The sequence below is a fragment of the Dipodomys ordii genome, unplaced genomic scaffold (assembly GCF_000151885.1).
Source record: "Dipodomys ordii isolate 6190 unplaced genomic scaffold, Dord_2.0 Scaffold1, whole genome shotgun sequence".
Lineage (NCBI taxonomy): Eukaryota > Metazoa > Chordata > Mammalia > Rodentia > Heteromyidae > Dipodomys > Dipodomys ordii.
The window spans coordinates 26,858,569-26,870,569 of NW_012267217.1; the positions used below are offsets into that span (position 1 = coordinate 26,858,569).

General features: G+C 36.1%; 1 protein-coding gene across 4 annotated transcripts in view; it reads left to right on the forward strand.

Annotated features, from left to right (window-relative positions):
• Positions 1-12,001, forward strand: part of Fndc3a (fibronectin type III domain containing 3A) — a 118,102-nt gene that overhangs the window by 59,479 nt on the left and 46,622 nt on the right. For 3 of the 4 annotated variants that reach the window (XM_013009434.1, XM_013009443.1, XM_013009446.1), the window contains exons 4-5: positions 3,716-3,792; positions 9,663-9,900. In XM_013009434.1, the coding sequence (XP_012864888.1) occupies positions 3,716-3,792; positions 9,663-9,900 (315 nt within the window). Of the gene's footprint in view, positions 1-129; positions 186-3,715; positions 3,793-9,662; positions 9,901-12,001 lie in introns of those variants that run through there. The other variant, XM_013009452.1, reaches the window with a different exon arrangement.

The following is a 12,001-nucleotide window of genomic DNA, read 5'->3' on the forward strand; positions in this document are numbered from 1 at the left end:
GGCTTGGCTCTCCCCAGCTCACTGCGGATCACGTGGCATTTGTCACGTGACTCGGTCAAAGGCTCTTCCTCTTACCGCTTTGCAAAAGCGAAACTGTTCTCCAATTAAAGCTGTTAACGTGTACTACGCTGTTTCCTTGTTGGATTTTCTTGTTCGCTGCTGCTACTGTAAAAACAAAATGAGTGGTAAGATTTGCTCTTTTTGAACATTTGCTTTTGTTTTAAAACGTAGAAAACATTGTATTTAAACCCATGCCGCGTGTTTTTAATAGATGCCAAATATAATCACTATAAAATGTTTGAAATTGTTGCTGTGTACTTATAAAATGATTATGTAGAGTTAGACTGATTTTATATTCCACCGAATATCCTGTTATAGAGGTTTAACTTTATTCGGTATTCTTTTAAAGACTAAAATCTGAAAATTGGCATCAGATTACTTGGAAGCCATTGTGAAAGCTTGCTTCTAAAGAGAACGTGTAGCAGGTCAGAAGCCCCATTGCATTTATAATTTGAACATGGACAACTTTGTAGTTTTCATTTTTTTAAAAAATTATTAAATATGAATGTATCACGTACAGTTTAACCTAAATTAGATGAAATGTCTAAAGTATTAAGTCACTGATGGCAGGCGTTAAGAATTGGGGTGTGGAATGTCTCAAATTTAAGCCAGTTGTTTGGTGAACATAATTGTTTGTCTTTTCTGTGGGTTTTTAAAATAGTGAATACCCCTGTGATTGGAGGTAGGTCTTGCTCAAAGCATATAGATTGTGGAGGAGCTCTTAGGTATATCCACAGCTGTTAAGATGAAGCTGTTATTCTTCTGCCAGGTGTACATTTAATAGCGTAAACTTACCAGATACAGCTTCTTCCCTGAGACAGAATTTCCCTTACTCATAAAAATTTAAATCAATTTGTAGTTCATCTTTTAAACCTTCCTAAATTAAAAAGTATTGTTGGAACAATTGAGGTAATCAAATATTTGATTGTATAAACACAAATAGCAACAGAAATAATATTAACATTGTATTCCTAAACCTCAGGACTTGTATTTACTGATTTATGCATTACAGGGTTTATGTGTTGAATATTGAATATATCTTACCAATATTTTATGTTATTTCTACCTCTTAATTAGAAATTTTACTGGGTAGAATGAAGTGAAAGCAAGTTAAAGTCAAATTTTGTGTTACTAAATTATAAACTATTTTAGCAGAGCAAAGTATAAACGAGGATGGTGCATATCTGTAATCCAAACACTGGAGGTTAGAGATCAAAGGCCAGCCTGTGCTAAACAGAGAGACCTGTCGCAAAATTCAAGCAAAAAGTCTAATTTGGTAACTGCATGATGTGTATATATAGTCATGTTTTTAGTATAAAGAGAGCAGCCCAAACAGTATGTAGTTTTATAATAATAATGAATGTAATCGGCAAAAACTAAGTAAACACAAATAGCTAAATAAATACAAAACACTTAGGACTTGACACAGCATTAAACTTGACAGCATGTGAGGGGGGCCCACAACCCTTTTGTACATAGGAGAAAAGATTGACAGATGTTAATTTTCTTTATTAATATAACAATTTTCAAAACTTCTTTGTTTCTCTACTAATCTTAACAATTTACAAATAATACCTAAGCCAGCTCTTAGGATTTAGAAAGTTAGTTTACTGCACTTAGGTAAATTAGCTAATGGAAGTACAACTGTTATGTAGAACTATTTTATTTGTCGTATAGTTGTAAAACTGTTCTAGTTTATTTTGGGCTTGGAATGTAGAAGTTTAAAAGTATGTTTTGGGCTGGAAATGTAGCTCAAGTGCTAGAGGGCCTAGAATGCCAGCTGTGATTGAAACAACCAAGGCCCTGAGTTTAAGCCACAGTACCAGCTGTGTGTGTGTGTGTGTGTGTGTGTGTGTGTGTGTGTGTGTAGCCTTTCTTCATAGTGATGTAAAGTAGTACACAAATGTTATTTATTAACATAATACATAATATTATGCTTAAACTTGGGGAAGATTCTATTCTTGCATTACCTCATTTTTCAAGAAAATAGAAAAAAGCAATCCTTAATTTCTCATAAAGGCAATGGAATATAGTTCTGCCTCTAGTGCAAGCTTAACTTTTCTGTGCCTCAGCTTCCATGTCTGGAAATGGTAATAGTTACCAGAAAATAATTATTATGAAAAGAAGAAATACATAAAAGACCGTTAGTATTAATATTACACAATTAAGATAGTATTCTGAATAATTGTATGCATTTGATGGAATTGTTTTGGATGGGAATTGTATTTGTTGAAAATTTATTCTTACAGTCAGATATTATACAGGGTGACTTACATTCACTCTCCTCCCTCCTTACTTTCTCTTAACTGCTTGTCTTTTTTCTCCCTTCTCCAGTTCTTTTACTTTCTTTTCTTTTCCCTCCCACTTCCTTAGCCACTTGTCCCGCCCTCCTCTCCTAGCCTCTTCCTTCCCTCTCCTTTTGGCTCCTCCCTAGCCTTCTCCTTTCTTCTCTTAACCTCTTTTTGCCTTTCTTCCCCCTTTATTTTCTCCTCTTTTTCCTTCTCCCTCTCCTCTTTCCCCTTCCATTGCCAATGTTTAGTATTTCCCCTCTTGCACTTTTTTTTTTGTATTTTCAATTGTCTTTCCTTCCCAGCTTACTTCTTTCTTTCTCTCCCCTGTTACACTTGCTCAATCCCATCCCCCTCCCCTTTCCTAGTAGGACTGGAAACTGGCTTTGCTGGATCATCCATGCTCTTTATTCTGTTTTCTGAAGTATTATGTATAAGGTTACCAGTGGTAATAGTCTCTTACTGATCAAATGTTGTATAAAAGAGATCCTTTCCCCATTACATTCTTTATCTGACTCTGGCACTTTATTTACTTAGAAATAGTAATTTCTTTGAAAAGCTTTTCTCTTGGTGATTAAAGATGTGGGTGAGGGGACTGGACACTCTACAGTTACAGGAAGAAAAGATTTCAAGTGAGATACTTTTCTAAAAAGTTACATAAAACAAGATTTTAGTTCCTAGAAAGAGTGAAACACACCTTCTGGAAGTGCTTATTTTTATTCCCAGAAAGGTGAAAAGAAAAGGTAAACAAGATATATTTGCAAAGCATGACATTATAAAAGCAAAAGGAAATACAGGATAAGAGAAGTTGACTGTTTACTTTTTTAGAACTTTGCAGTGTAAGAAACAATTTTTGGGGGTAAATACACTCTAACATTGTTTTCAAGCACCCATGGACATTTCTAAGGTGTCTGTTAGTCCTAACAAAGCACATTACAAGTATCTTAACTGTTCTTCCTCCTCCTGCCCCTTCTCTTTAGAAACTTTTGCCTTTTATATTTCCATTGATTTTTATATGCAAAGTTCAGTTTGATTTTCCTGGGTCAATGTTTGTAACTTGCATAATTGTAAGTCACTTGGGATAATGATTCCAGATTATAGGAATACTAAATAAGAACTTTAAACCTAAGATTTTCAAAAGTTCCCTGGGGTGACTTAATACCTTGCAGGTATAAGAAACCTAAGTGTAATTATCAGTGCACTTTACAGGGCAAATGTTTTTAACAAGTAAGTCATCAATTGCTTGTTATAATCTGTCTAGTTACTATAGGCCTGAGTGTTTGTCTTGGATGTACTAATCAAATTGTTTTCAACTTTAGCTAGCTAAACAATCATGGATTAATACATCATTTCTATGACCCATTCAGGTCCTGCTCAGGTTCCAATGATGTCCCCAAATGGTTCTGTGCCTCCTATTTATGTGCCTCCTGGATATGCCCCACAGGTACGTTTCTTGGGTTATTTTTCTTTAACAACAACTAGACGCGCGTGCGCGCGCACACACACACACACACACACACACAAAAGAGTGATAGTATTGCTCTTTTTAACTTTGATTCTGATGAAAAAAATATTATTAGTGCTGAACTTTACCCAGTGTACTATCTTCTATACGTATGTTAGCAAATTTCAAAAGGAGGAAAATTTGTATTAGTAGCACTCATCATTTGGCTTTGGCTTTTGACACCAAATTACAAAAAAAATTGTATTCTAAACTTTTGTTTCCCTGAATATGTGACTAATGTAAATAATATCTTAGGTCGCCAAGGTGCACCTTAACTTTTTAAAATTGATCCTTTGTCTTAGAAGTACGCCAGGACAGTGCTTCCATTCTTATTCATACAATGACTCTCAGATACTGACAATAATTGTATGGCATATTGTGGTAAATAGAAGGTAATTTGTTTTTGTTTTGTGGCCTCAAGCTGGCCTCAGACTCATAGTACATGTAATAGGAGAGGAATTAAACTGACAACCCTAAGGACTAGGAGGATCAATATCACTGCATACCCTATACCTTTTACTTTTCTCATATGTTGGCAAACTATGACTTAAAGAATAGAATGTAGAGGGTAGAATAAAAAGAATAGAATAATATAGCTGCAGAGAACTTGTAATCTTAGCTCCTCAGCAGGCTAAATTAGAAGGATTGTGATTTGATCTGCCAGTCCAGTTAGAAAAATCCTCAAGACTCTATCCATCCTCAGTTAACTAGCAAAATGCCAGACTGAAGACATTGTTCAAGTGGTAGAGTACCAGTACCAGCTATAAGCAAACAAGCAGACTAAAAACACAAGACCCCCAGTTCAAACCACAGAGCCATTTCTCTCTCTCTCTCTCTCTCTCTCTCTCTCTCTCTCTGTCACACACACACACACACACACACACACACAGAAGTATAAGTTACATACACAGGCAATTAAACAATCTGCAGGTGTTCAGTGTCTTCTACTTTACAGTTTATATGTAGTTTTCACTCTCCTCAAATCCTTTCTGATAAATAACTCACTTTGCCTGCCTCGGTACTGTATTTACACCCAAAGTTTCTTCAGGCCATCTCTTTTTTATTCCATTTGCCAGGGAGATGGGATATTGTGGTAGATCTGTTTATTCTTTTTTTTTTTTTTTTTTCAGGTAAGGGATAGGTTTATTCAGTAGACCTGCTGGGACCAGGCAAGGTTGGTACTCCACGCAGCTGGCAAAAGAGAGAGAGCTGGGAGAGAGAGGAAAGAGAGAGAAAAGAGCAGAGAGAGCAGACAGAGCAAGAAAAGAACAGAGAGAGAGAGAGAGGAGAGAAGAGAGAGAGAGAGAGAGAGCGCCGATGTGTTTATTCTTTGAAGTGCATTAGTATATGAATCAGAAGAAAAGGAAATTTTCTGGTAGGGAAAATGAAAGTCAGCTGAGACTGAGAGTCAGAAAAGCTGGATCAGTGTCTTTATTTCAAACCTTTGCTGGCTGCTGTGCAAATCAACTTCCTTGACTCTGTTGGTCTCTCATTGTAAGATGAGAAGATAGCACATAAGGAGATAACATGTCTGAAAGCACCTAGTAATCTTTTCAGAAGAATAGCTTCTGCTCACTATCTCTACTTTTGTTTAATACACTGATACCTTAATTTATTAAAGTCTGCATTCAGCTCATATTACCTTACTGAAATTGCTCCTTGTGTACCAGATTACCTTTTTTCTAGTCTTATTCCTTCTGACCTCTGAATATTAGACACTATTGGTGTGATTTGTCCTTGATTTTCCTGACTTAATGCCTTAATTTTAATGTCTATTTTTTCTACTTCTCTGTTACTTTCTACTTCTCTGTCCTTTTCAGAACTTTGTTCACTTGAAGACCTTTCTCTAGCATAATTTAGTTAAACATCTCTCAAGTTACCACAGTTTGTTAATTAGTTCTTTTAGGAAGATGATGAATTTTTACAGTTCCTATGTTTAGCAGTCAACAGTGTTCCACAAATAAATATTGGGTACTCATGTATGTCAAACACTCTTGAATGTTTGGGATGTATATATGAATAAAAGATGTAAAGACTTAACCCCTCTAAAATTTATGTTCTTGTGGAAGACAAGCAAACAAAAAGTATAACCAGTGGATAATTAACATACCAGATAGTGAATAATATGGGGGCAGGGCAAAGCTGGTTAGAATTAAAATAAAATGGTAGAACAAGCCTTTTTGGAAAGATGATATTTAAACCAAGTCTTAAAGAGCAGCTGAATGTTAACCATGCATTTATCTGGGGTAAAAGGGATTCTGGGAATAGAAATTGCCAGCACAAACGTCCTAAATTGAGAGGAGTAGAATCCTTTTTTATCCTCACATATTTTTATGACAAATACAGTGCCTGTCCATATAATAGGCACTTTACAAATATTTATAAATTAGACAAATATTCATCCAGGTCAAACTTTTATGTCTTTAAACTGAAAGTAACTAAAATAACTTATTTATAGTACTTGCTTGATTTTTTTTTCACTCTTTTGGATATATAAATAGCCTGTAGTTGTCTTGTCCTATATAAATGTTGATTTCTTCACTTTTTTTTGGGGGGGGGTCCTGGTCATGGGGCCTGAACACTGGGCCTGGAAACTGTCCCTCAGCTCTTCAGCTCAAGGCTAGTGCTCTACCACTTGAGCCACAGCACCACTTCCGGCTTTTTTCTTTTTGTTTATGTGGTGCTGAGGAATCGAACCCAGGGCCTCAGGCATGCAAGGCAAGCACTCTACCACTGAGCCACCTTCCCAGCCCTTTCTTCACATTTTTTAAGGCATCACTCTTGGCTTTTTATTACCCTCTCAGTACTTAGACCTGAACTCAGGCCTATACTCTTCACTTGCTTTTTCAATCACATCAGGCATATTGCCACTTGAGCCATGCCTTACATTCTGAGTTTTGCTTGTTATTTGGAGATAAGAGTCTGGAGGATTTGTCTGCACAGGCTAGCTTCAAACCACAGCCCTCAGACCTGAGTAGCTAGGTTATAGGCCTGAGCCACTAGTGCCCAGCTGTCCTTTTTTATTTTAAGTATTATAAGTTCTAGTATTACTATTTAAATGAAATAGAAAGATTATGAAAAATGGACATGTATCTTAGAGACAGAAATGTGTGACCGCTATGCAAGTGTGGACACACAAAATCTATAAAATTTGAACTATCCAGGTGTTGGTGGTTCACACCTGTAATCCTAGCTACTTATGAAGCTGAGATCTGGAAGGTTTTGGTTAGAAGCCATTTTGGTCCGAAAGACTGTAAACAACTCTTATCTCCAGTTAACCAACAAAATACAGACTAAAGATGTGTCTCAGACACCAGCAATAAACAAGAAAACTGAGCAATCAAGAAAGCAAGGCCTTGAATTCAGGGCACTGTCAAAAGTACTAACTTGTACTTCCTAAAGAATACCACAAACTAGTGGGCTGGGAATGTGGATTAGTGGTAGCGTGCTTGCCTAGCATGCATCAAGTCTTGGTTTTGATTCCTCAGCACCACATAAGCAGAAAAAGCCGGTTGTGGTACAGTGACTGAAGTGGTAGCGTGCTAGCAAAAGAAGCTCAGGGGCAGTGTCCAAGCCCTGAGTTCAAGCCCCAGGACTGGTGCAAAAAAAAAAAAAAAAAAAGTATATCACAACATGACCTATGTAACACCTGACGTATGGAACTGTGTGTCATCTTTACAATAAAAACTTTAAAATAAAAAAATACCGCATTGCAAGAAACTTAATACTTGGTAATTTAATGATGTTGTTAATGACATAAAAAAAAAACCAAAAAGTTGAAATTACCTGAGACTCCTGAAAGGCTATGAAAAAAGTTCTCCTAAGTCTTTTTTCACTTTTTTGCTTTGTTGTTGTTACGGAGTGTGGGTTGTTATGGAAATGAGAGAGCATCTAACAGTGAGGAGATTGTAGACCTCACAATGTGGAGAAAGGCCCATATCATCCTGAGCTTAAGTTTCAGATTACTACCTCTTTGAGCTGTGCTTGTTATTTTACTTTGCCTTATGTCAACACCCAGCAGAGAGGTTAGTATATTTTTCAGAGATTTTACAACCAGTCTGTTCTCAGTCTTTGCTATCCTGGGAGAATATAAGGAAAAGTTAGAGATTCAGTTTGGATGAAGAAGTGTTAAAGAGCTGGAAAGAAAGGAGGTCATTCACTAAAATAAGTTGGGGTAGAAGTTGCTAAAAGTGGAGAGGAAGCAAAGAATTGAGATATCACAGAACCATAATAGTTTGGTAGTGTTAACAGGGGAATTAGAACAACATTCTAGTATAATTAACAGATCATATTCATTAAGCAAAACTTTTTAGCATGACTGCTAGGTACTATTCCAGGTACTCAGTAAGCAAAAACATACCATGAAATATGCTGTCTGGCAGGGCAGAGTTATATTCAATATAACATAATCAGATAATAAACACAACTCCTTTTTTGGCAGTTGTGAATTTTTCCTGTGTTAAATAAAGTAAAGAAAAAAAACAGGACTTTACCTAGTTAGAAATTAGGTGGCACCTATGTTTAGAAAATCAGACTGTTCTGGAATATATTTAATTATGTATGTTTCAATTTTTATTAACATAGACTACATAGATTTTCCCCCTTTCTCAACCTGATTTTATTTTTATTATTACTATCAAGGATTTTCTCACTTGTTTATTTGAAATTAGATATTTAAATGTTTGGCTCTTTTTTTTTTTTTTGCCAGTCATAGGGCTTGAACTCTGTGCCATTTCCAGTTTTCTTATGGTTTATTGGCGATAAGAGTTTCACTGACTTTCTTGCCTGGGCTGGCTTTGAACCGCGACCCTCGGATCTCAGCCTCCTGAGTAGCTAGGATGACAGGCGTGAGCCACTGGAGTCCAACAGGTTTGGCAGCTAGGCCTTCTGACACATAACAGTTTTGAGGTGTCTGGCTTCTAAAGTTATTTGCTGCTTTGAATCATTGCTTGGTGTGGTGAAGTTCTGTGTTCTTTCAGCCTTAGTCTGGCTCTTTTTTTTTTCTTTTTTTTTTCTCCATTCATTGTGGGTTTGGGGGAGAGAAGGGATATTGTGATTAAAATATACATAGAAGAAAATGATTTATTGTCTTAACCATTTTTAAGAACATAACTCAGTGGCATTGAATATATTCACAATGCTATATTACTGTCATACCTACCCATCCACAGAATTCTTCAAATTTCTGTGAACTTGTTAAACAGTGACTTTCTCCTTTTCCCTTAGCTTATCTTTGTATTTTAAATGTTTATTCTCAGCAGAAAGGGGATCCTAATTGTATAAATGATTTTAACTATTTTTTTTAGCCAAATGAGATCTTCTTTGTGTTGTAAAACACATAAAACAATTGAGGACCTGTGGAGTCTATGCCCATAGAGCAAAGTGGAGTCTGAAGAGAGTTACATTGCTGAGTTCAAATACTAATTCCAGAATAATACCTGTGTGACCCTGGGCAAGTTATTCAGCATCTCTGTGCTTCAGTTTCCCAATCTAAAACATGGAAATGATAACAGGACCTACATGCAATACTGTTATGAGGTTGAATTAGTTAATATATTGATTAGTCCTTGAAAAACTTAGAATTAACTTGCAGAGTAGACATATGGATTTGAAAAATTAAACACAACAGTATTATAAATATCAAATAGTTCAAACTGATTCATATATACCTAATATAGTTAGTAAGTTCTTTCCATGTTCATTTTGTAATTTTTTCAATTTTCTAATGGTGTATAATTTCTACTATAAAGTTTGAGAAGAATTGCGTATATCCTACAGTAGAGATTTTCAATCTGATGTTCATTTTCTAGGTTATTGAAGACAATGGTGTTCGAAGAGTAGTTGTAGTTCCTCAGGCACCAGAGTTTCACCCTGGTGGTCACACAGTCATCCATCGCTCTCCACATCCTCCCCTGCCTGGTTTCATTCCTGTTCCAACCATGATGCCCGCTCCACCACGACATATGTACTCACCAGTGACTGGAGCTGGCGACATAGCAACACAGTATATGCCACAGTATCAGTCTTCACAAGTATATGGAGATGTAGGTAAGGCATATAAAACTGCTCCTATTTTATTGAGTTTGAACATTCCTTATTATCTGCTTGTCATGTAAAAGAAACAATGAATAGTAATAATACCACAATCACTTTCTGTTGCTTAACCACTATTCTTTGTGTTTCATCCTCATGCAAAAACAAGTCAAAAGTAAACAGAAAATCAAAGAGAGGAAGTGAATGTGTATCATGCAACAGTATTTAATAGGGTCATGCTCTACAGTTGAGCACTGAGGAAATTTTCAGCCAGGAATAACTAAGCTATAGTTAAACCCTGATATCTAAAATGCCACTACACTAAGTTTTGTGATCAATAGAAAGAAACCAGAATGAGCCACAAAGCACACAAAATAATAATTTTATCCTTTCCCATGGCTGTAAGCACCACATATACTGACAGTCTCAAATTTATATCTTCAGCCAAAATCTCTCAAAACTAAACTTTTGACAAAGGGTCCCAATAACTATGCCTAGGCTGGCATTGCACTGGCAAGTTCCTCAGTTCACACATCCAGCTCCTCAGTAATTTGGTTTACAGGTGTGTACCACCAATTCCAGACCAGTTATTTCTCTTTTGTTTTCCCTTTCTTCTCATGGAACTATTATGTATTTTCTTTTTACCTTTATCCATTTCCTTTTCAATTTTTTAAGTTAGTATACCAAGGAGATTTGCATGCATATGATGTGCTTTGATCAAATTCACTCCATTACTTTTTCCTGCTCTCCCCTACTCCTGCTTTGTAAACAGTTTTTAATCATTTCATTATTTTATACATGAATGTGAAGTACTTCAATCATATTCACATCCTCTTCACACTCTCCCTTTTCTCCCATCCTTTCTAGCTCCCACTCTCAAACAGTATCCCCATATTACTTACTACCTTTTTGATATAACCTATTTGGATATCTCCTGTACTGCATCCAGGGCATCTCTAACATCTTAATTTAAATAAAAAATTTGCTATGCAGCAGACCCTGTAGTGGATTGATTATTTACATTTTACATATATAGTCTATGTTTTTCAAACTTAGGGCTTGAGATGCCACATTTCTAACAAAGCCCCAGCAGTGTTTATGCAGTGATCCAAGTCCATTTTAGAATAGCAATGATTATGATACACACTAGTCTTATTCTTCTGTTTTATTGCTAATTTTGTTTTCTAGAGTGTGTGAGAAAATTAGAAGACTAGACATTGCAGTTATTATTATTTTGTACTGTAAAACCTATTGTCACAATGCTGAGATCTGAGGTTTACAGTTCAAAGCCAGCTTGGGCAGAAATGTCAATGAGACTCATCTCGATTAACCAGCAAAAAGCTAGAAGTAGAGGTGTAGGTTAAGTGATGGAACACCAGCCTTGAGTGAAAAAGCCAAGTGAGAGTGAATGGCCCTGAGTTCAGTCCCCAGTACTGGCACCAAAAAGAGAGAAAAAAACATTTATTTTTGTGTAGATAGGAAATGCATTAGGATATATGGATATTGCAATGGATCAAAGAAAGTAAAAGGCATTAATCCATATATTAAACCAGTTATCCAATGGTAGAAGGTAAGAGAGATATTAAAAAGCCAAAGAATCTACTACTGGATCTTATTAACGAACAGTGCAGTTTTTATAGTCAGTAGCTGCTTCCCTGACTTTTTCCATGTACATTTTAACTTGGATTGGGTTCCTAAAATGGAACTTGATCTCTAAGGTTAGCTCAATTTCTTAACATTTTGAGTCTGCTGGTGGCTCATGGCTATAATCCTAACTACTCAGGAGGCTGATATCTGAAAATCACCATTCAAAACCAGCTCAGACAGGAAAGTCCATGAGACTCTTATCTCCAGTTAACCAGTAAAAAGCCAGAAGTAAAGCTATGACTTAAGTAGAGTGCTAGTCTTGGGCAAAAAAAAACTTTAGGATAACACCCAGGTCCTAAGTTCAAATCCCCAGAACCAGCACACACACACACACACACACACACAAAAATTATTGGAGAATCTTCAATAAAGTTATGTGAAATACAGAAGAGGAATATAAATGTGTCTCAGACTTTTTATACACATATACATACACTGAAGGTAATTTTTTTAGTAATATTTTAAACAA